Below are 25,712 nucleotides of genomic sequence, written 5' to 3'. Positions count from 1 at the left end.
TGATACAAACTCTGTTGACAAAACTTGTGATAAAAATAATATTTTTTTAAATTGTCTTTTTGATTGTTTTTGGGTTTGCTTTCGTGATTTTGACAGTGTTGTTAACATAATTAATGATGCATATACCGGTAACAATGATGTAGATTATGAGTGTATAATTATCGTGCCATGCTGATGTTCATAAAAATTGTTGTGAACTGTAATTACTAAATTGTATGGTGAATGCACATAATAGCAATGCTGAATACGATTGTGTCATACCATGATGCTCTTGGCAAACCATGTGGTGACAAATAATACTGATTAGGCATATCAGTGCAACAACAATGTTCATTGTGTTTGTTTAACGTGTCATGATAATGTTGAAAAACATGGACTCACAAGAGCGCACCAGCAGCGTAACGAAGCTAGAGAGTAGAGATGATTGTTGAACTTGAATAAAGTTATCGCCCTCTGGGTCCCTGCTCCTGTGTGTTTTGTCTTTGCAACAGTAGTCATCTCAGGTACCATCACAACGACGAGGAGTACAACATCAGGATCACAGGCCAAACTAACCTAGAGCCTGAGGTTGCTACAGTATCTTGCCCCACACCAACAATGTTTGGGATCCCTTGTCACATTGAGGATCATTTCCCCAAATTTTCAGGGGCCACATTGAAATGCCGTGTGTAAGACTAGTGATATAACATAACATAATTATAGCACGTTTTTTGTCATCCAACGAGAACTGTTGAAATATCGCGGATCATGACAAATTGGCTACAAATCTTAGTGTTAATTATTTGGCATTGGCGGAGGTTTGCATTCTCTGAATGCTCCCATTCTTGTTTGTGTATTTATTCTATCTAAACCATATATATCAGCCAGTTCAATCACGAAAACGTTGTATGTAACTTATTGAGCTGCTAGCTAGCTAGCTCCAATGTGTTTTCAATGGGTTTCAATGGGCTAAAGTATTAGCGGCAAGCTAACTAATAGTTGAGAGCGTAATTTAACCTTTCAGAGTTTTTTTTCTGGCTGATTCACGAATGTTCTACAGAATGTTCTACGGGAACATTCTACAGTCATTGTTAAGGCTTCAAGGAAATTATTATGCAGTTTTCCTGATCTGATATGCTATCTAGACGGTTTTTTTTGTCAACCGTGTGACGTCATCGTAACACCATAGGCCGACAGGTGCCTGCACGTTTGTAGCGATGATAACGTCGTGGCAATAGTTACCAGCCAGTCTCACGTACATTTGTCATCACCTCGCCCAACAGTTGATGATTGTCAACGACTATTTCCTTTCCTCACATGGATTCAACAAAGGGTAAGTGACCTGATCATTTCTTTCTTTAAGATATCCAGAAAACATCAGAGTTGTAAATTAGGCTATACAAATCGATGTCAAACCGTTTGTAGGTCAATAGAGCTAATTAGCGGAATATGAGGTGATGTGATGTGATATGATGTGTAAATGCAATGCAATCACGTGAATGCAAAACAATACAAATGTGAATACAATCGATGTCGAACTGTAGGCCAATAGAGCTAGCTAGATGTGAAAATAACGTGGAAATATACTCCAGAAAGTGAACGTCTAATTCAGTCGATTCAACAACAATAGCCAATTATTTTTTTGCGCAAATCCAGAGCTAGTCAGATGAGGCAAAACGAGAAGTTGAGGTGAAATTACCTTATTTTTGTGCACAAATACCACATATCAGTGTATTACTTTGCAAAGTTAATGTAGTCAATATCAAACAGAAGGCAGTTTAGTGTAGATTTTGGGAAGATGATAAATGTCGAACAGTGATTTTGAGTAAAAGTTAGGCTAAATGACAAAAAGTGTGTACAACTCTATAGCAAACTATTTGAATATTTCAAGAAACCAGAAACATTTATTTTTAAAAGAGGCCAATTACTTTTATGTGCTCATGGCCACACACACACACACACACACACACACACACAAAAACACAAGCACACACGGACACACATTCACTCATGAGCAGGTTTTCATTTGATGACTGTGTTGAGACATCAACTTATCTATGCTTAGCGATGAACAGTGTTTGTACCGTAGGTTTATGCATGTATGTGTCTTTACATTTTGGCCATTACACTAACAGACTGGTATTTCTGTGTGTTTCAGCTGGTGAAGATGTCCCAAATTGTATCATCAGTGAGCTGTTGCCTCCTTTCAACATTTCATGTTTATTTAGTTTTGTGAGTTTACGTTTACGCTACTTGTTTTTCTGTTAAAATGAATGAATGCGATGCAGGTATCGGTGTGTCGTTATTTTTTTCAAACTGTTGCATGTTGTGGATGCGCTGATAGTGCGCAAATATGATTTGTCAGTGACAAGTGATTGTAATATGAAAAGGTGTCTGCGCAGTTTGTGTGCATCAATGATAAGACTACAATTATGCGTATCCTGAGGAGCGTATGCCTCTAAGCTAGTCAGCTCGTGAAGCATTTCATGTACGGTATATTCCCGCTGCGATGCTGGTTTTCATATCGAGCTGTCGTTGGAATTGATGTTTGGCTGAACATTGAGTAATGTACCATACATGTTATTTTCAGTTATGTATATTTAATTTACCATTATTTCCCTACGGGGATTAATACAAGTTTCATGAACCTTTCATTGTCTTGTACCGGAGATCATGTCTTCCCTATACTTGCAAACGTTGTAACTTTGTCATGTACAATTGGACGTGGACCACACAAATATAGTAAGTCTACATTAATAAACAAAATGATACTGACAAGATATTTTTAAGACGCATAATGGATGAAGGTGGCTGAATGTACAATGTTAGCTCACATAAGCGAAGTTAGTAACCCACACACAGGTTTATTGTTACGCTGCTTTTGGAACGCTCCTGTCACCACATTCTGTCACACCCATGTGTCGGTACGTCTTTGCGGAAAATTGGCTGCTGTCACACCCGTGTGACGATACATTCTGAGAGGTTAAGACCAACAATATTCTGTTGGACCTCACAGCATTCGTGAAGCATATAAACAACAACCCGAGTCGATTAGACAATAAAAAGTCGTGCAGATAACCTTTATTCACATACAATATGTCCTGGTGACTGAGTCCCGAGACTCCGCCATCTTGTTTCGGTATTTTTGATTACTCCCGCCCCTATGAGCTACGTTGACTTCCAAATCACACACACGCCCAACTGATTGGCTCTCAGCAGGCAGAAAGTCGCCTTCATTTGCATAGAGTTAAAAAATCCCCAACTTTCAGCAGGCAGAAGAGACGACTTTTCCCTCAGCAGGCGACCAGTCCCCTCCATTCTATCCCAATGAGAGCGACACGATGTTGCGTCCCGTGGACATCCACCGTAAGTAATTTTTTTCTGTAAATGGACTTTTTTGCCTAAATCATTTCATCATGATGCTGGGCACCTCTGGTAAAATCGCCTACATCCTCAGTTGAACAGATCATGTGATTCTACCCCTGTAGTTTAAAGGCCTGACTTAGGCAGCTTTATTTTGCCTAAGTCAAAAGATAATATGACTATGATGATATGGCTTTTCAAGATGGCGGCTGCATCAAGAAGAATGACAATCTACATATCCACTGAAGTTATTTCCATGATTCAGGGCTCACCCCTATTGGTAAGTGATAAGGTTTACTATAATATAGGCTAGGCTATAAATATTGCATAGGTATTTAGGCTTTGTATTCATTCTTTTTTGTCAGCATTTTAGTTAGCAAAATAGCCCATGAAGCTAGCATCCAGAGTGGAAGGATCCAGAATCTGTGGCTGTTACAAGTACTATTTTCTGTCTTTTCATCTACGGTTTTTGTCTCATTTATTCCGCATAACATGACCTAATTAAGAAAGATTTGAATTCCGTATTACATAATTTTAGTCATCATAATATAATTTGACTGGTATTATAGTATGCCTGTCGTGCAGTGTCTAGAGGCAACTTGTGCACCCCTATGGTAGCTTTATGTAAGTGACCACAAGACAATTAATGTTTTTCATAATGATCACAAATCAAAGTCCGTATCACACTCATATCCCATCTCAACTTCAAACCGTTTCTCTCCCATTAATACCACCGATGCTGATGATAAAGTTCTCGTTATTGGTGACTCCACCCTGAGACACATTCAACTCGCAACCCCGTCACAAACAGTGAACTGTATATCCGGAGCTAGAGCAAATGACATCGAATCGCACTAAAAACGAATCACTAATCGGAGATTCTCTAAAATGATTATTCACACAGGCGTAAACGATGTCCGCCTAAGGCAATCGGAAACCACCAAGCTAAACTTTGCATCGTTATTCACTACCGCTACACAAATGGCAGACTCGTGTGTGTTCTGGCCCTATGCCTATAAACCGCGGTGACAAAATGTACAGCAGACTATCGGCACTTAATAACTGGCAAGCAGAATGGTGCTTATGCAATAACGTAGATTTTATAAATAACTGGCCCACTTTTTGGAGGAAGCCTGGGCTACTACAGAAGGATGGCATCCACCCCTCCCAAGAGGGTGCTAGCCTCCTTTCTCAAAACTGAAAACACCACTTAGCCTGAACGTACTACTGACAAGCAATAGCTAGAACTGGAAGGCAGACCTATTACCCCACACTAACTTCTGCTGCACCAGTACACTCTCTGCCCATATTACCATATACAAACGGTATCGATACCCAGAATACATAAACCCAACGCAAATCACACTAGAATAAATATTAATCAGGAAAACCTTATAAAGATACAAACCTTATCAGCACAAAATGACTTGTACAATACTAAAACTGGGCCTTATTAACATTCGGTCCTTAACATCAAAAGGTGCACTTATCAATGAGCTGATAACAGACAACAACATTCAAATACTTTTCCTGGCTAAAACCAGATGAATTCATAGCCTTAAATGAAATTACCCCTCCAAGTCATGTTAACTGCCACATCCCCCGCAGCACAGGACGTGGAGGTAGAGTAGCTACAATTTCCCTCGATAACCTATGTATTTCCCCAAGAGCTAAATTTAAATTTGCATCATTTGAAGTCCTCGTACTTCATCTTATACATCCAAACTCAAAAGCCACTCACCCGGTCACTCTTGTGACACTATATAGACCACTCGGTCCCTACACTGCATTTTTATCTGAATTTTCCGATTTCCTATCCGCCCTGGTTGTAAATTCTGATAAAATCCTCATAGTGGGAGATTTTAATATCCACATGGATAATGAAACTAATAACCTTACAATTGCATTCCAATCACTGATAGACTCGATCGGGATCTCACAACATGTAAACACACCAACTCACTACCATAATCACACCATTGACCTTGTATTAACACATGGCCTAGAAATTGACCGCCCTATAGTTCTACCCCAAAAAACTACCCTTTCAGATCACCACCTAATTAGATTCAACATGAAATTAGAACTCCGTCCAACATCGGAATTAAAAAAAACTACCCATCGCCCTCGCCACAGCTTCTACAGCTGGCAAGTAAATGGCTTACGCACCCCCCCACCTCGTACTAACTGAAAGCGTCATACATGCGCTCCACTCAACCCTTGACGCTGCTGCGCCACTAAAAAAGAGAATAAGAAAATTGAAAAAACTTGCCCCATGGTACACTGATCAGACTCGTGCACTTAAACAAACCAAACGAAAACTAGAAAAAAATGGTACTCCACCAAACCTCCTGCCGTGGAAGGATAGTCTTCTAAGCTATAAACGAGTACTCTCTGAGGCGAAATCGGCTTACTATTCTTCATTGATTGATAATAATAAAAACAACCCAAGGTTCCTATTTAACACTATTTCTAGGCTAACAAAAAAACATCACACAATCGAACGTTCTGTTCCCATAATCTTAAGCGGTAATGATTTCATGACCTTTTTCAATAATAAAATCCTAACAATAAGAGAACAAATTCAAAGTTTCCTCCCCCTCTATGACCCTACACCCCTTCCAAAATGCGCCATGGCAACACCCCTTCGACCGGGTGCTATCCTTGAATTCTTCGCATCCACCGACCTCCCTGAACTAAACTCCTTGATCCTCTCATCTAAATCATCTAAGTGCCTACTAGACCCTATCCCCACAAAACTACTTAAACATGCACTTCCCTTATTAAGTGAGACATTACTCAATGTAATGAATAATTCACTAATTTCAGGATACGTCCCACAATCATTCAGAATTGCAGTGATAAAACCATGGCATTAACTTCCATTGCTATGCTGACGACACCCAACTCTACCTATCAATGAAACCTGATGAAATTGTACATCTACCCAAGATAGAAGCTTGCCTCCATGATGTAAAATCTTTGATGACTAACAACTTTCTGCTCCTCAACTCTGATAAAACTGAGGTTATGCTTGTAGGCCCCGATCAACTGAGAACCACACATCTACCCATCTACCCACACTCAATGGCTTCCCAACACCCAACACTATCATCAAAAACCTTGGTGTAACTATCAACCTCCTACTTGACTCACACATAAAACAGATCTCAAAGACATAATGTTTTCATTTACGCAATATTGCTAAAATTAGAAAGGTTCTATCCCTCCAAGATGCAGGAAAACGAATCCATGCATTTATTACTTCCCGCCTCGATTACTGTAATGCTCTCCTGTCCGGATGCAGCATCAACTCAATAAAGAGCCTCCAACTAATACAGAACGCTGCTGCCAGTACACTCACCAGAACAAAAAAATATGAACACATCTCACCGGAACTCGCCTCTCTGCATTGGCTCCCCGTCAAAAGTATAATCGATTTCAAAGTACTCCTGCTAACATATAAAGCCCTAAACGACCTGGCCTCAAGGAATTAGTTGTCCGCTATTGCCCTCCAAGGCTGCTCCGTTCCCAGAGTGCAGGCCTCCTGGTATTCCAAGAATATCAAAGACCACAATAGGAGGCAGAGCCTTTAGCTACGAGCCCCCCTCCTCTGGAACAATCTCCCTGCCTCCATCCGAGATGCAGACACCGTACCTATATTCAAATCAAGACTAAAGACATTCCTGTTTCGTGCATCCTATAGCCACAAGTAATTGCGTCGACAAACCCATCACCTGCTGAGCCAGCCACCCAGACATATCCGAACACAAAAATATTCTAGGAAAAATTTAAATATGTGCTACAGACAGCGTATGTTGTACCGTGTAGGAGGGCCTTTACGGATCCCGGCTACAGCATACGGCGCGTGTTGCGACTGTCACCAGCCAATTGGGCACTGCTGCCCTGAAACCCTAACAAAGCTTACGACTAAAATCTCCATGTTTACCAAATCAAACAAAATGCTAAATGCCAGCATAACTAAACATATCTAAACACATGCAATACCCCCCTAATCAACAAAACTGGGCTATAGACAGCGTATGTTGTACCATGTAGGAGGGCCATCCCGGGTACAGCCGGCGTGTGTTGCGACTGTCACCAGCCTGTGTACCCTGCAACCCTAACAAAGCTTACAACTAAAATCTCTATATGTACTAAACCAAACAAAATGCTAAATGCCAGCATTACTAAACACTTCTAAACACATTCAATACCCCCCTAATCAGCACAACTGGGCTACAGACAGCGTATGTCGTACCGTGAATGAGGGCCTTTAAGGATCCCGGGTACAGCATACGACGCGTGTTGCGACTGTCACCAGCCATTTGAGCATTGCTGTGTACCCTGTATCTTTTTTTTTAAAGAAGAAGATGCACTTGACAGTTCTGACAGCGTTCAGGTCTCATGCACTGAGAATGACAATGAGACCATCGTTGAAGAGATGAAGCAGCATGTAGCAGGCCAAGACTCAGATGTCTACGATAGAACAGACAAGGCCTTAAAAACTCCTGTTGATGTTGTTGAATATGCCAAGCAGACACAGCCACACTATGAAGAGGACATATCGGATGATGATAATGTTATCAGCGATCCAGACTATAACCCATCCTGTGATGAGTCCTCTCCTCCTGAAAATGAAGACAACCTAACCTTGGTGGCAACAACTCCAGAACAGCAGGATGAGGATGATGTTGATTTAAACAATACGGTCAAAAGGAAAAGAAATAAACGCCCTAGTCCGGGAACATGGAAGCAAAATGAATCCAAAGAGAAATGTCTTTAAAGGAATGTCATACAAGAGCAAAGGCGGCAAAGAAATAAGTGCAGAGGCTGGGTCCTCCCTGCAACCCATAGTTCTGTCAGCGAGTCTTAACTCAAGACTGCCAAGTCATTACAGAAGAGCAGCAGGAGTGTATATTTCAGTAGATTTGGGCAATGAGCACCTGGGAAGTACATCGGTTATACATCACCGCTTTGTTCACAAAGATTAACACGAACACTGAGGGATCCCGACGCAATTTATCATTAACCTACCAACTGAAGCTTCAAAATGGACCGAGTCTCAGAGTGTGCAATGCACATTTTTGTCCTATACACTTCTGCCTGAAGGAACCATTACAGACTGGCTGAACAAAGACACGATCAACCATAACGAACAAGCACCGCCGTCTAAATCTGGACCTAAGAGTGGCAAGCATGCAAAGCTTGAAACTGATGTCAAGGATTTCCTTAAGCAGTGGCGGACCTACCATAGAGGCGAACTAGGCAACTGCCTTAGGCCCCCACCCAGCAGAAGGCCCACGATAAATTGCCCACCCAGGCACCGATGGGCCGATGGGATGGCCCAAGTCTATAACCAACCAGCCCTCCCGCAGATATCGTCGGTTGCGACAGTTTTCCTTGCTTCACCGAATACATTATATACCTCTAATGATAACCAATAGGAATCACTGTCTGCTATTTATACTACTCCTAGTGACCTGTATTCACACTCATGGTTACTATTTTCTTACTATTTTCTAATCTCCTCCGTCAGTCTTACTATGTTTATTTGTTATTAAATGTCAATCACTCTAGCCTAATACTTGCGTGTCTCGCTCGTAGACACCTTTAACACCCCTACACACACACACACACATAATCACACACCCAGCATGCAACACTACCATTACCACTGATGTTTACACCCCATCGTATGTTCTGTTCTGTTCATTTCTACAATAAAGTTCAAACCACTGGCGGCGGACCTTAAGGGCGATTGTGGCGACGAACTGCTTTCAGGAAAAGGAGATTTTTTTTCTCTGTCGGCGTACTAATTAAGATAAATTGACAACAAAACAATTAGGACTTCCTACACCAAATGTATCGATTCAACAGGTTTCTACAAAGGGTGGAATCCTACATCCAAGAATTGGAACAAAAGAAAATCATGGCTAGCACGCTGTGAAGTGGCTAACGCGGTCTGTATTTCTTTATTTGTTTATTTGTGTACCACTGTCACTTTTCATAGGTTGTACAGTGTGAATGTTCGCTTTTTGCCCTAACACTGAGTTATTTTCTTTGTGAAGACTTATTTAGCTTTTGTAAGCCAATACTTTCGAGATCAGTCAATAAATATAGTTGGTTTTGACTTATATGTTGTCCCCTTCTTTACGTTGTTACTGGACATATTTTATGTGTCCTGTAAAGCTATGTTGCATCATACAACATTTGAGACATGATGTGGATAATGAAAAAGTGGGATAATTTAATGTGGCGCCAAATCATGTTTGCTTATGAAGGCTCCTGAATGCAACTTTCTTCCATATAACTAGCTACTGTAGCTATGTAGGTAGAGGGGAAATATTTTGATTGTGTGCTGCTATCTACTATACAAAAAGGTATTGCTGTATGAGTTAATCAGCCTACAAAAAAATTGATATTGCTTAATGTAGGTCGCCCTAATCATTATCAAAAAAATTGTGTACTTTCTCTGCTGACATTTATTCCTAAAGGCTCTGTAGTTATACATATAGGCCTAACCATCTGATACTAGCCCAGAGTTAAGCATATTCATCTAGCAAACTATACCTACCTTGGAGTGTTACAATAGCCAATATCATTTTATTCCATGTGTCCATCCAGGCAAATTTGTGGATCCAAATGTTATTAAAAAACATATATAATGTTATTTCTTTGTAATCATCCAAAATTATGTTAAGTGTTTGGGTATTTTGCATACATTGAGCGGGCAACGCGCCGTATATTAAGTGGGCCGCTCTGACAGACAACTCCCGGGCCACTTTTTCCCCCCAGTCCGCCCCTGCTTTGAGATGGCCCTTTTTTTTTTTTGCATTAAAAGGACGGATGAAGAGGGCCCCTGGCTATGTTCGCCTTAGGCCCACAAATGACTAGGTCCGCCTCTGTTTACGTTACACGAGTGAACTAGCTTGCATAAAACAAGTATTTTGTGTTGTATCAAAAGTTCTTGCTGTACCAGTTAACATAAACACCACAGCAGTTGTCATTGTAAAAGCTGCAAAAAACTAGTCAACAACCCCCCGATGTGACTCTGACTGACAACTTTTTTTCTGACAAAATGCCATGTGAGGATGAGAATTGACAAAGTGCCGTGTGAGAATGAGAACTGACAAAGTGCCATGTGAGGATGAGAATTGACAAAGTGCCATGTGAGGATGAGAATTGACAAAGTGCCATGTGAGAATGAGAACTGACAGTGCCATGTGAGGATGATAATTGACCAATGCCATGTGAGAATGAGAACTGACTAAATGCCATGTGAGGATGAGAATTGACAAATGCCATGTGAGGATGAGAATTGACAGAGTGCCGTGCAGGGGCGGACTGGCCATCGGGAATAACGGGGAAATCCCTGGTGGGCCGATGGCTCAAAACAGCGGCCCATTGTCATCATCAACCGACCCAGTGCCATCAGGCCCTCTCGCAGCGCATATCAGTACAATAGATTTTAAAACTTCTGAAGACAACATTAATCAAGTTTTCTCTAAGAAATACAAATGGGGGGAAGCACTGACTGAATTTTATACTCCTACTTGCAATCTGCCTTCACACCTATGGTGACTATTCGATTTTTTGTTTTTTTTACGTTACTTCTTAAATGTGTTTTACGGACTTCGGAAGTTCAACGTAAGAACATATCTCTACGTTATTAATGAACACCTGAAAATTGGTTCTTACACAGCCGAAGTGTTCTCAGCTGTGCCGATTGAGGTAGAGGATTCTGGGAGCCTTACATTTGGATTTGCATACATACAGGCAACACGCCCAGCCAGGACACGCAACCGTATTGACGTGTGCAGTCAGCCCTAGCCCTTAACACGGATGAGGCACAGCTTGCTGCTGCCTCTGTCAATCTCTTCCGTCAGTCTGATTTCGTTTTAGGTGTTATTAAATGTCAATTACTCTAGCCTACATTTTATTTGGATTTCATTTTATTTGGAAAACCACTGACTGGTGACAGTGATAAGGTAAGATGTGGCGTTGACCTTGCCAAATGTTAGCTTGCTATTCACAGATGAGGTAACGTTCCCTACAGCAAGCCTAGCTAACGGTATGTCTTAAATTGAGACCGTTATGATCTGGTAAAATAAGCAAGCTGTTGTCAACATCGAGATTATCTATTTTAACAGTTAGCCGTAGTCACTTGCTTACAATCGATGAGCAAGCTATCCATGGTGGTAGTTGTAAATAGGGCAATCTTTTCATTTCTAATACTGTAACTTGTGCCAAATAAGTTAACCAGCTAGTTTGTTATGCTAAAATCACTGTGTTACACTTACATTATAAACAATGTTAATATGTTATCTAGATTGTTAATATGTTATCTAAAGGTGTTGAATTGGCCAAGTAAAGCTTGCGTTTCACAACACTTAGTTATAAACAATGTTAATATGTTATCTAGATAGATGATTCTGGAATAAAACATGGATAAATGGATACAAAATAAATGAAGGGATATTTATAATAGACAAAAAATTGCGATTAAATATTGTAATAGTTTGACAGCACTAATTTCAAGTATATTTATCTAATACGCTTTGAGTGTACTAACCAATAGGCTGTAGTTATACGTATAACCATCTGATCTGATAACCATCTGATCTGATCTGATACTATTCAACGTGCAAACTATACCTACCTTGGAGTGTTACAATAGCCAGTATCATTTTATTCCATGTGTCCATCCAGGCAAATTGGTGGATCCAAATGTTATTAAAAAACAAGCATATATGATGTAATTTCTTTGTAATCAACCAAAAATAATGTTAAGTGTATGGGTATTTTTCCCAGTAGGCCACTGACCGATACGTGTGATCCATTGAGTGGGCAATGCGGTGTGTACTGAGAACTGACAAATTGCCATGTGAGGATGAGAATTGACCAATGCCATGTGAGAGTGAGAACTGACAAAATGCCATGTGAGGATGAGGATTGACAAATGCCATGTGAGAATGAGAACTGACAAAAAGCCATGTGAGAATGAGAATTGACAGTGCCATGTGAGGATGAGAATTGACCAAGTGAGAATGGCAATTGACCAAGTGAGAATGACAACCGAGACTGAGATCTGACAATGTCCTAAAATGAACACCGTACCATAGACACTTTCTTGTATTGCTCTTGCAGCGGCGCCAGGGTTGGATTTTGCTATGATTATGGTCTTGAATTCTTCATAACGCGTTCATGGTCATCTCCTGCCTTAGCGGAGAAAAAATGAGTCTTTTTCTTTGAGTTTAGACTATTGTACCGTAAAAACTAAAAATCATGGTTTTGGTGATTGACCTGTCCTGCCTTTTGAAGCAGGACGTGCACGCGCAATTTATCCGAGGAGGGACATTAGCTTCAGGTTTACGGGGTTTATCTCCCGTCGGCAGACCGGTATGGGGTCAGCTCATTTTTCCGACGCCCCATTGGTCCGATGCGTCAATATTCCGAAAATGTCCCATTGATCCTACAGCCCTTAGTCTTAGATAGATTTTCACCGATAAATTGAAACCCTTTGTCCCGACAGTTCAATGTTCCGACCAAAAGCTGCTTTAGATCACCGTCACCTCATGATAAAATAATGCATGCCTACAGGCCTATAGTATTATTATTATTATTATTGTTACTATAATTATATAGACTAAATCGATAGAAAACTGTGAATCTCAAAACCAAAGCGGAATCATCTTTCCATGACAGCTCTCGAAAAGCAGCGCAAACAGGGTTCTTTCCATTAAGCTATCCTCCCCTCCTCGAACTGTGCGTGGCTGCAGTAGACCTATGCTGCTGTTAGCCCATCCGTAGTTGGTTTGTTGTTTATTTTACATTTGCAAAGACGCTGCTGGCCTAGACTTCACTAGCTCGACCAAAAATCGAAATAACTTGTCCGTATCTGTCTCCATTGCGTCTCTGGTGTCTGGGCGCAAAGTAGAGCAGCAACAACGTGCGTCTGCAGTCGTTACAGCGGCAGTCTACTTGGCACCCGGTAAAAGAGGGGCGAGGAATATACGACCTGGGGAATTATGTTGACCGACCCCAAACAGCCATTGGTCGGAACATTGAGCTGTCGGAGCAATGGGTTTATGTTAATCATTTCGAATTAGTGGGCTGTAGGATTAATGGGAAATTTTCGGAATATTGACGGGTCGGACCAAAGGGGCGTCGGAATAATGGCATGCTACCGACCGGTATAGCCTGTTCTCATTTAGCGAGCTAGATTATCCCATTTTGCGAGCTAAATGTATTAACTTAGCTTCAGTTCTACGCCGAACAGGGCCCTGAAGCCATAGATGTTCGGACAGCTCCACCAGAGAAAAGCTTGAAGTGTCGGGCTGTTGAAGGTAACGATAAAATGTTCTGTTCGCATTGCGAAAAGGCATGTCGACGCAACGGTTTCACAAGAGGGTAGAATCATTTTAGAATCTCTGCTCTCATTGAACATAGTCAGAGCAATGACCATGTTGGGGCGCTCAATTTAACGCCACAGCAGGTTGCGATTAAAGGCCACTTATTGACGCGCATCAGACATTCATGTTTTTTTTTCCCATTGTGAACTTAGGTAAATAAACATGTTGCATTCTAAACGACCTAATTATGTCATTCTTTAAGTTACAAAGCCTGTCGTCAGTTTTCTTGAGCTGATGCTAATTTAGAAGCAGTAGCCTACTACATATTTGACCGGCGTATCATTAATATATCCGGAAAATGAAAAATCATTCAGCCATTTGTAGAGTTCATAGTGCTTTTATTTATGTTAGGCAGGTACGTGCACAGACATTTTGGGGGGCAGGTGCTCAGACCCAAAATAAAGGGCACCCATCGCTTAGAAAATTATAAATAATAATAATAAATAAATATATATAAAAAACACAGTAGGATATTTTTTCCCTCATTTGTTTTACTACATGGCCTGATCCAAAACCCTGAGCTGCTTGCTGCAGTTCCCTGTACTTCTCCTTCTTACTGTTTTCTTACAGAATTGAAGCATAAGCAGCATTACACTAATAATATACCACAATATACCTCACCAGACTAGCTCAACTTAAGAACTACCTTACATTTCAATAATAACAATTTTAAATTAAACAAAACTAGTGAACTTGTCTAATTTGTAGAACAGTACAACTGCCTTTAAATTCTCTGCCTGCCTGCCTCTCTCCCTTCATTAAACATGACAAACATTAGTAAACAGCTGGACAAGGATTTGAAATTGAAGTTGAAATTTGTTTGCTTATTTTTAAGGAAACTTCGGACCAGTTGCAACAAAATGTTTTCATCGGCGCTAATGTTGTGGTTAATTTATCACCAAACAACATCGGGGGATTGCACAAAAACAACGTCATTACCTGTTTGTCTGATGCTGCGGGTCAGAGAAGAAGTTTTGGCCTGGCGGTCAACACTGCATGAGCACTAGAAGGAGGGGCGCGGCGGGGGCTTGTGAGCGCAGCAGAGCATGTCGGGACAAAATTTTCACACAAACTCAAATACATGCCCCGTCAGATATCAAAACACATTCTTGTGGAATTGATGACAGAAAGAGTAATTTTTATTCTGAAATATTGATAAATGAAGAAAAAAATGGGCTCCAGCAGAAAGGGCACTTTTCTCATCCAGGGCAAAAGGGCAGGTGCTTGAGCGCCACTAGGGGTATATCTGTGCACGTGCCTGATGTTAGGACATCACGATGGCTCAGTCTCGGAATCATGACTATAAATGTTAGACTTAAGTGGTAATGATACAAATGTTCTCCTATTTATTATTTTATAATGATTTAAATCCGAGGATGTCTGTGGAAACACGCAATCAACAACGATGTATCTTCCTTGGCTGAAGGAGCTAGCATAGCATTGCTCATTAAAATGAATAGCGTAGCTAGCATAGCATTGGCCAATAAATTGAATGGGAGTTGTAATCTGTCATTCTCTCCAGGCATTATTTCTGAGAATACAGCCTGATTGGTTTATGCAATGCGGGCTTTGGCCAATGACAAGCTGTCATTGTTCTGACTGAGATGAAATGCAACAGGTCAGTGAGTGTTTTGTGTTTCACGAAGCAAAAAATGGAGGGACAAACGCTTCTGAACCGATTCATAACTTTTAAATCGGGCATAGACCGGTTCATGTAATTTTTAAACCGATACGGGACTTCCTGCATCGATGTAGTCGTATCTTACACGCTAAAAACGGATATCGATACGTATCGGTAATTTTTTACACCCCTATTACAAAATATACACACACACAAGATATACTGCATTTAATAATCTCATAACATCATAGGAATAACAGAATCATTATTAAAGTATGTATTAAATAGTTTACCTTACTCTGCTAAGAACTCTTCCATGTTCTGTTTGTTTTATCTATGATTTACAGGGCATACACACACTATTTTGATTCCAATAAGGATTCATTTGTTTAAAATATATGTACCAACACGTAGGGTACATGTGTTGGAATGTCCAGATATTCAGGAAAAAAGTTCAGTATACATTCAGGAAAAAAGTCCAGTTGACATTCTATATCTGTTTGGCTAGGCAACTGGGATTACTCCTCAGGTTTGCAAAAGTAAAGGTCTTCTTGTCAACAACATAAAACATCTGATTCCACAGTCACATGAGATGAAATAATAAAACTAAATGAAAACTTACCCTCAACTCGTCCTCTGTGTTTTCCATGTTTTCCATGTCTGTGTCTGCCTGGCTTATCAGCATGTTTGTTTTTTAACTGATGAGATGTGGGAAAAGATGTTTTGAGTGTGAAGTAAAGCAGAGTTTAGGCTATATAAAAAGATGTTTTGAGTGTGAAGTAAAGCAGAGTTTAGGCTATATAAAAAGGGTTTTGAGTGTGAAGTAAAGCAGAGTTTAGGCTATATAAAAAGGGTTTTGAGTGTGAAGTAAAGCAGAGTTTAGGCTATATAAAAAGGGTTTTGAGTGTGAAGTAAAGCAGAGTTTAGGCTATATAAAAAGGGTTTTGAGTGTGAAGTAAAGCAGAGTTTAGGCTATATAAAAAGTAGGCACATAAATAATACCTCGGCCTGATTAATGAATTCCAACAGAAAGACCAGAAGAATGAACAGCCTGGCGTCCATGATGACTCTCAAAAGTCTACACTACACTACAACAAACCTGTGTTTACAATTCTATCTGGGTCAATGTCCCTTTAGGGGAGGATAGGTATTGATTTAATGTACTTTTGTGCAGCCAAGGTATGTGGCAAGGATTTATAACACGATATGTCCTCCTGGATCTTTTTTTGTTCAATTTTGTTTACTTCTTAAATCCTGTGATATGGTGTAAAGTGCATTGGGTGTACAATTTTGAGCCCCCCTGGAAGTCTTCACAAGATGTACATATTTTTCCCACTCTGTGTTGGACACTAATGTTCCCATACATTTCTGAAGGCTAAATAAGGTGTCTGTGTACTTAAATAAAAAATATAATAAAAACCTAGATATTGTCCTGGCATAAGTATTCAACCCTACATTTATTTGTGATATAGAATAAACACCTTAAGTGTTTTGAAGTGAGAAACACCAGCTCTGCACAATGTTCTGCAATGTTTCCCCCATTCTTCCTGGTAGAACTTAAAGATCCTCTAGGGTGGTGAGATGGCACTACTGGACTGGAGGGCCACATATTCTTGGTGGGATTTTTATCGGGGATTTGACTGAGTATTCACTTGACTGTTTTTGGACCACTCCTGTGGGACTGTAGTTTACCAATAACTGTCCAACTGGTAGGATAACTCTCTGCTAAGCCTCAGTTTTACAACGGAAAGCAGTTCCCTATCGCAGTTGGGACTGCGATGTGACGGATGGGAAATGACGCGTTCATTGACCAATCGAAGCACTTTCTATTCACGCCGGAAGGCCGAATTGCGACAAATCACTGCCCTGAGCCCGCCCCCTCAGGTCCCCATATATTGGGGATGATTACGTCGCCCGTTCTCTTTTGACATCTTCGCCTTCGAGGCTACGGACCGTCAGAACAAAATTCTACACGCTTTGCGTATCCTTTGTCTTTGCAAAATTACTCTTTCGAGTTGGTGAGTTGCGGATTAATTCCCTTACTAGCTCTGAGTGCTACAAGGATATTCTACGCTTAAGCAAGCTGCTGTCTAGCTGTTGACCACGCTCGTCCTCGACTTGCCGGCTCACTATTGCTTACAACATCTTTTTCAGATTAACGATGACCAAACTCTACCCAGACTCTGGTCATCCCCGCGAGAAGGGAGACCGACATCGTCGCTGTGTGCCCTGCCTGGGTAGAGCACACGCTGAGGCGGTGTGAATGATAAGTGGCATTTTATAATTGTATCCGTAGGCTATGCTATTTGTCACAGATAGATAAATCAAATCAAATCCGTTGCTATTATCCAAACATAGGGTAGCCTACTGGCTCCATTTTTTGCTTCATCTTATGTTTTTTTTTTTTTTACCAGACTGTGTAGGCTAGGCCGATATTCTAGATAGCTTAACTCTTTTTCATTGTCTTTGAGAAACTTATAAAATGTAGGCTATATTTTGGGGGGAAACATGCAGGCGAGGCTTTGGCAGGTATTAAAAATGGAGGTCAAACCATGAATAACTTTCATTGCTTGTTTTTGTCCACAGGGTATGTCGGCGTCGGGCCAAGCATAAAGGCATTGTGGGGAAAACCATCCGACACAAGACAGTCATTAGTAAATCCAAAATGTGCCTTTTCAGTTGGATGAGGTTCTTATACAGGTATGAACATGGGTTACATTAAAGGGACACCAGGCAACTTTTTTCCACTGCTTGAGGTATCCTTTTAATCAGACAATTTGTTTTGGTACCATCTCCAAATTAATTTGGATGACATTTAGTCATAAGAAGGGTGGATAAATTGTATTCCCACCAGCCACCCAGGATATGCAATGTACAATTCTAGATGGGGGGTAGGAAACCACCTCAAAATAAAAGAAAACCTTGTTACATCATGACATTCAAACTTTTTTGCCATTACACATCATTAGCATGTTCTAGCAGTGGCAGTAAGACTCCTGAAAAGTTTTGGAAGGTTTTGTATGCCTTTCGTATAGCTAGTTCATTAGTTTAACAACAACAAGTTCCCTGGTGTTTCTTTAAGTGTATGTAGGTCACTTAGATTTTTGTGCCGCTACATAGACGGCTTAAGCAGGTTCTATACCCACAACAAGGCTTAGATTTCTGATATAGTCTTTTGGCATGACTTGTAGGATGCCCATGGACAATTAAGCATTTTGTAATTCTTTTTGGAAATACTGATTGCAAGTTAATTATTAATTCAGTTGTGAACTATTACCAAGAAGCACTGTGTTTAATCATTTAGAGCCCTCCCTTTACCAAGGTTAAGTGAAATGTGCTCAAATTAATCCTATAGATGTGGAATGACGGTATCAACAATAGCTCTGACTGAATTTCAAAACAAATGTAGGCCTATGTAGGCTACAGCAAGACACATGAAAACATATTTCATGTGTCCTTATTAGGACTCTGCTCACTGTTTTGTCTAGAATTATAAAGCCATTTTTACTTCTACTTATTGCTATAATATTGACTATTAGCAGGTTTGCACAAGGCCTACGGTTAAGGCAAATCGACATGATAACTGACGACATTGCCGCAAGTTCAGCAACATTGACAAGAATGGCTAAACTTCTGAGAAATGTTTGTGTTGAGGCTGTGGAGAGAATGCGAAGGAAGAGAGGACAGAGGCTGGGAGGGCGAAGAGAGTGTGTGGTGATAGATGAAAGCCACTTCAGACACAAAAGAAAGGTAAATGCAAACACAACAAAAATAATTTATTTTTCTTCTTTTTCTTATTCCTCATCATCTTTTTTCTTCCATAATTATTTCTTAAGATAAAAAGAATGCTTAATCGTTAGTAACATCCAGGTGTGCTTTTTTGACAGTATGGACGTGCTGTCAAGCTAAAAAGGCACCGGATGCCTAAAAGAGCCCGGGTGATGTAATGTTGACTTTCGAACGACTCTTGAGTGACAGTATCTGACGGCACCCACAGTTACATTTGAACAAAACAGGGCATTGTTTGCACAACATTTTACTAAAGAATAACGGGGGATTGCTAGCTTTGATATGCTAGCGGACATTGCTAACTTACAGAATACCATCAGGCAGGTGTAGCTAAAACTTTTTAGTCACTTAATATTGTGCCTAAACGGACACTTTGTACCCCGACACTTTTTGGCTATCAGTCAGAGAGTCTCAAGAGTTGTTCGAAAGCCATCAGCTACTTTTTAGTCGCTTAATATTGTCGCACAAAAGGAGGAATTGCTATTAGCAATATAGATGCGGGTACGCGGTGACCGGCTTACGTAATGCTAACGTTGGCATAGAAACTGTCACTCAAGAATCAACATTACGTCACCCGGGCTCTTTTAGGCATCCGGTGCCTTCTTAGCTTGACATGGCCGAATAACCGGTGGATGGAAAAGAAAGAAATGGGGTTTTGGAATGATTGGAGTGAAGGGCACAGGACGTCGACCTGTTCTACGTCTAGTGCCAAAAAGGACAAGACAAGAGCTGATACCCCTCATCGTCCACCATGTAAAAAGAGGGACTTCAATTTTAAGTGACGAATGGTGAGCATATCGCCAGGTACTGCCTGCCTTCGGGTATGACCATTACACAGTCAAGTGTTTGTCAATGCAGAAACAGGTTGCCACACTCAGCATATCGAGAGGGCCTGGCGCACTTACAAAGAGACGATCTCCAGACTCAAGGGGAATCGGACAGAGGACTTGTTAAGAGATCACCTTACACTCATTGAGTGGCATGAATGGCTCGCCAAAAAACATCCCAATGGTCCGCTGGGTCGCCTACTTCACGATATTGCCAACAAATATAAATAGAAGTTGTTATATGATGTACTTTCCACCAAATTTGGTAATTTTCTCAGTAAATGTGAAGACATAATTCAGAATGATGCACAGGTTAGAGCTGATATAGCGAAATTCAAAGCTGAGGGCAAGCTCATACCTTACATTAAGAGGGAACAGAAGTACCGTATTTTACGCACTATAGGGCGCACTGGATTATAAGGCGCACTGTCAATGAATAGTCTATTTTCGATATTTGTCCATATATAAAGCGCACCGAACTATAAGGCGCATAAGCAAAAACACATCCTAACTAGCTAGCCTCGCTGCTAATAAGTATAACGTTAGCATGCTGATATACTCTCACACTTCCCCCTCCTTTAGCCTACTGTTTGTCTCCAGGCTTGTCTTTCACTGCCGTTTTATGTAAGGTCAGCCATTCTAAATAGGTTCTACACGTGAAATACTTTCCATATTTAATGGATAGAGAGCAACGCTACCAGCATTACTCCATAGCAAATGACTATGCTGACAGGGCAGTGTCCTAGCGTAGCTGCTAGGTCAGCTATCTGACAGTGTCAAACATCGGCAATGCTGTTAAACAATCAAAATGCTAATGCTATCTCACGCCCTGCCCTTGTGTGTGCTCCGCCTTGTTGATTGTCTGCCCCATCTTGATTTTTGTCACCTGTCCCTCATCACCTTGAGTATATAGTCTGTGTGTTCCTGTTGTCTTGTTGCCAGTTTGTCTAAGATTCCCAGTTAGCACCTCAGCGATTCTCATGTTTATACTTTTCCTCGTGATACAGATCCCTGCCTGCCTTATTGGGTCATATAGGTTAAGTCGTTTATTTTATTTATTTATTTTTAGCCGGCCGATTTTCTGTCAACGATTCCCTGGACACTGAAACACCGGGGTGCACGAAATTTGATGGGCATGTAGCCCCACTAGATTACCGTGGAACCATTGATTTTCGTTTTGATCCGTTGCACCCCCGTCGGACTGGAGCCCTTTTAGAGAGGGTGGGGCGATTGAGTTGTCTGTGAATAAGTCGAAAACCGTAGGGCTTACGAGGACCACATTTTTTTTGTTTGTTCGTTTTAAGAGGCCACGTCAACCATTCCACTACCACTTATTTCATGTATAGCGCCACCTAGTTACAAATGAAAAAGCAAAAATGGAGTGTTGTAAATCATTTTAATTGTAAGTTGACAAGGTCAGAACTGCACGAAATCGGAGGTGTGGGATCATTATGACACCTTCTGACTGCACGTTAAGTTTCGTGGAATTCCGTTCACGGGTGGGGGGGGACGACACATGCAATAAATTGATTTATATCAGGGGTTTTCAACTGGTTTTGTCCCAGGGACCACCATTCTGACTAGAAAGTAATCCGCGGCCCACTGATTTGCCTGCGCGCTCGCGTGTGTGCGTTCGTTCGTGCATGTGTGGGGAGAGGGGAGACGTGTCAGTGTAATATCTGGGCATGCTGAAGTCCACACAGCCTGTCTATTCGTGGCGAAATGGTAGACAGCGACAGTCTCATATCATTCTCTTGCCCTGTACTTATTCTTAAAAAAAAAATGCTCTCACACAGGTAGTTTGAAAGTTTGCAAAATACACCTCATTGCTATTGCAGCAAGCTCTGGAAATCCGGTCTGGCAACTTATCCAGAACTTAGCACAGGCTACCATAGACTGGATATGTGCAAGGCTACATTCTGTCAGCGTGAATCACCTTTATATTATTTTAGACATACAGTACTGTGCAAAAGTTTTAGGCAGGTGTGGAAAAAATGCTATGAACTAAGAATGCTTTGAAAGATGTAAACAATAAATGTTTATTTTTTATCCATTTACATGGTAAGACTGAGCACAGCAACAAGACACAACGTAGTTATACTGCATCAGCAGGGTCTCTCCCAGACAAAGATTTCAAAGCAGACAGGGGTTTCAAAATGTGCAGTTCAAGCTCTTTTGAAGAAGATGTTGAGGATCGTAGACGCAGTGGTCAGCCAAGGAAACTTAATGCAGCTGATGAAAAACACATCAAGCTTATTTACCTTCGAAATCGGAAGATTTCAAGCAGGGCATCAGCTCAGAACGGGCAGAAACCAGTGGTACCCAGGTACAGACATTTACTGTCTGGGGAAGTCTGGCCAGAAGTGGTCTTCATGGAAGAGTTGCAGCCAAAAAGCTCTACCCCGACAAGGAAACTAGGCCAAGTGACTGAACTAAGCACGAAAACATAGAAACTGGGGTGCAGAAACATGGCAGAAGGTGCTCTGGACTGATGAGTCAAAATCAGAAATATTTGGCTGTAGAAGAAGGCAGTTTGTTCGCCGAAGGGCTGGAGAGAGGTACAATAATGAGAGTCTGCAGGCAACAGTGAAGCATGGTAGAGGTTCCTTTCCAGTTTGGGGCTGCATTTCTGCAAGTGGAGTTGGAGATTTGGTCAGGATGAATGGTGTCCTCAATGCTGAGAAATACAGGCAGATACTAATCCATCATGCAATACCATCAGGGAGGCGTATGATTGGCACCAAATGTATTCTGCAGCAGGAACATAACCCCAAACATACAGCCAATGTCATTAACAACTATCTTCAGCTTAAAGAAGAACAGAAAGTCCTGCAAGTGATGGTATGACCCCCACAGAGCCCTGATCTCTACAGCATCGAGTCTGTCTGGATTTACATGAAGAGACAGAAGAATTTTAGGAAGCCTACATCCACAGAAGATCTGTGGTTAGTTCTCCAAGATGTTTGGAACAATTTACCAGCCGAGTTCCTTCAAAAACTGTGCGCCAGTGTATCTGGAAGAATTGATGCTACTTTGAAGGCAAAGGGTGGTTACACCAAATATTGATTTAATTTAGAATTTTCTTCTGTTCCTTCACTGCATTTTGTTAATTTATGAAGAATTGATGAAAACAAACTCCATTTTTGAAAGCATTCTTAGTTTACAGCATTTTTTCACACCTGCCTAAAACTTTTGCACAGTACTGTATTTTTCTTTTTTCAGACATTTTCAAGAGTAATCTGGAAATGTGTTGAAATATCAAAGCAATTATTATTATTTTATTTTTTTTAAATCGCGGACCCCCTGCAATACAGTTCGGCGGTCATATTTTGTAACGCTTTGCGTTACGTCTAGTTGACTCTGTTTTTGCCTCTTCCCTACTTGTACCTCTGCCTGATCATGTACTGTCTACCTGTGTACCGGACCTGGACTGAATTTTCATCAACCCCTTGGACTTGGATTTGTTTGCTTATTATTGGACTGCCTTATCGTGTACCGAACTCGGAAAGTAAAACTTTTGATTTACTCTTTACCCGTCTCTGAGTCTGCAATTGAGTCCTGTACAAAACACCGATCGTTACATTATTACAATGTATTTTTTTACCATTCTTAGTGTTAAAAAGCAGATAAATAGTTCTACAGCATTAAGAAAAGCCGTGTTATGAAGGTGCTTAATGATGCGGTGTGTTGTTTAATTGTACAGGTGGGTCCATTCCTCCCTTGGTTTAGACTGTGGAAATCAACAGTGAGACTGGACCTTTTCCATTTTATGAAGCGGTTCACCAATGGTCTCACAACTGAGTGCCATCCACTGTAAGGCACATTCTGCTCAAAATGTCCAGTTGCATTTTGAAATGGGACAATGATGGCATTGGGCATCTCAAAGAGGCTAAGAGGTCAGAGCTCAAAAAGAAGTATCAAGGCTAAATCAATTGCAACCGACTGAATACCTCTCCTCTCCAGAAGAATACTATTGCATATAAGCCCATGTAAGAATTATTAGTCAGCAATATATTTTTTTATTTCATGTAGTTGCAACCTGAATACAAAAAGGAAGGTTATAACTATAAGGTCAAATGTATCCTCGCAAAGGCCTTCATGGCTTCAGTGTGTTCACCTAAATATGAATTTAAGTAATGTTTTAACGATGTCGAAGGAAAACCTCATGGACTGTGATTTTATATGGTTATTATCATCAAATCATATTAAAACAGGAACACAATCACACACTGAATTGATGTGTTAAAAAGTAATGATGAAAATGTCACTGTCTTCAGTAGCATGTAAGTGTCTGCGTTATGTCACAACCATGTGCACCGCCAAGGCCAAACCCGCATTTTTTTTTTTAAATACACTCATCAAATACTACTTACAAGTTAGGATAAAATAGGTGAACATATTTGAGAAGAGGTTGAATCATGATGTGTAACTTTGCCTATGTTCTTTTGTGGCTATGTGGAGACAGCTAAGTTAGCTAACGTTAGTTAATATTTTCATTATCCTCAAGAGGGGTTTCACATCCTCCTGTCAGTCAATTGTTGTCATCACATGCTCCATCCCATGGTGTCAATTATGTCCCCATGGTCCTGCTTATGTCCTTCAGTAGAAAAAGGACTTTGTGTATGTACCAAAATGCATATTGCAGTCTAAACATGACCATTTAACGGACTTATGGTCATTTCCATCTCTAAATCTGGAGAACAAAAGCAAAAGGTGTTTGAAAACATATGCAAGTAGTACATTCCAGGTTTAAATGTATTTTCTTTTGTTTTACATTTTTATATAGACAAATAACTTATTTTGCCTTTGGAGAACATACAAGAGCATATATAAAATAGGGGATGATGTTGAATCCCCAGAAAGGACTGTATAGCTGGTTACTGAATGTTGAGTGACAATCGCCACAGGCTGTCCGGTAAGAACAGTGCAAAGAATGCCAATGTCCAATGTTAACTGATTTATTGCACACACACATGAAGTGAAGATATGAAGTGATAGAATCCGTGACTATGATGATGAACAGTGAATATAATTGCCGTTGTAAATGACTTATATCCACCCTTGAATCCGTGAACTGAACCGTGGTTTCTATGAATAATAATAACAAGACATACAGATATTTACAATTATGCACAACAAGAATGAATATATATACACGATGAAACCGACCAAGTAAATAACACCCATATACACAAACACTCACGTTCTCAATGACGCACGGCAAGTGAATGTCTCTGAATGATTAAATGAAAAGTCCAACAAGCTCCTTGATGCTCCTCTCTCCAGCTCTGCTCCCACACAATGGCCAGAGAGGGGGTCGGGCTTATATAGGGGCGAGAGGGGCTGAGATGCATGTCCAGGCATGCCTCAGGGGGAGACTTGAAACAGTCCACAGAGGAATGTAGGTTTCATGAAACAGTCTCTGTGGTGGCCAATAGACAGTGGCACTCCACTGTTTACGACCCCCACAGAACCTAGGGATCAGCTGATAGGCTGACCTCTGCCTGGACCCCAGGTCCTGTGACTGGCCCAAACAGCGGGGTGCCTCAGCTAGATGCAGCTGGGTGAGAAGCCTTTTTCACAGCCGCCCCAACTTTGTGAAGCAAAGTTCCTTCCAGTGACTCCAGCCAGTTGCATCCTGTGGGGATGATGGGAGTCTGGCTGCAACGGGCCGCATGTAGGTTCGGTCCATGACCTGGATCTGTGTTGTCCGTATGC

The 25,712-nt window shown here is 40.9% G+C and overlaps 1 protein-coding gene across 1 annotated transcript in view; it reads right to left on the bottom strand.

The window, feature by feature from the left end:
* LOC308372947 (hyaluronan-binding protein 2) overlaps positions 1 to 16,440 on the bottom strand; it is a gene marked incomplete at both ends in the record, with an annotated part of 78,708 nt that extends 62,268 nt beyond the window's left edge. Inside the window, 2 exons of the mRNA XM_080848309.1 lie at positions 16,001 to 16,076; positions 16,381 to 16,440. Of these exons, the coding sequence (XP_080704435.1) occupies positions 16,001 to 16,076; positions 16,381 to 16,440 (136 nt within the window). The remainder of the gene's footprint in view (positions 1 to 16,000; positions 16,077 to 16,380) is intronic.
* Positions 16,441 to 25,712: the final 9,272 nt, after the last annotated feature.

The sequence above is a fragment of the Sprattus sprattus genome (assembly GCF_963457725.1).
Source record: "Sprattus sprattus genome assembly, chromosome: 12".
NCBI classification, from domain to species: Eukaryota; Metazoa; Chordata; class Actinopteri; order Clupeiformes; family Clupeidae; genus Sprattus; species Sprattus sprattus.
This window is presented reverse-complemented; position numbering and strand designations above follow the sequence as displayed.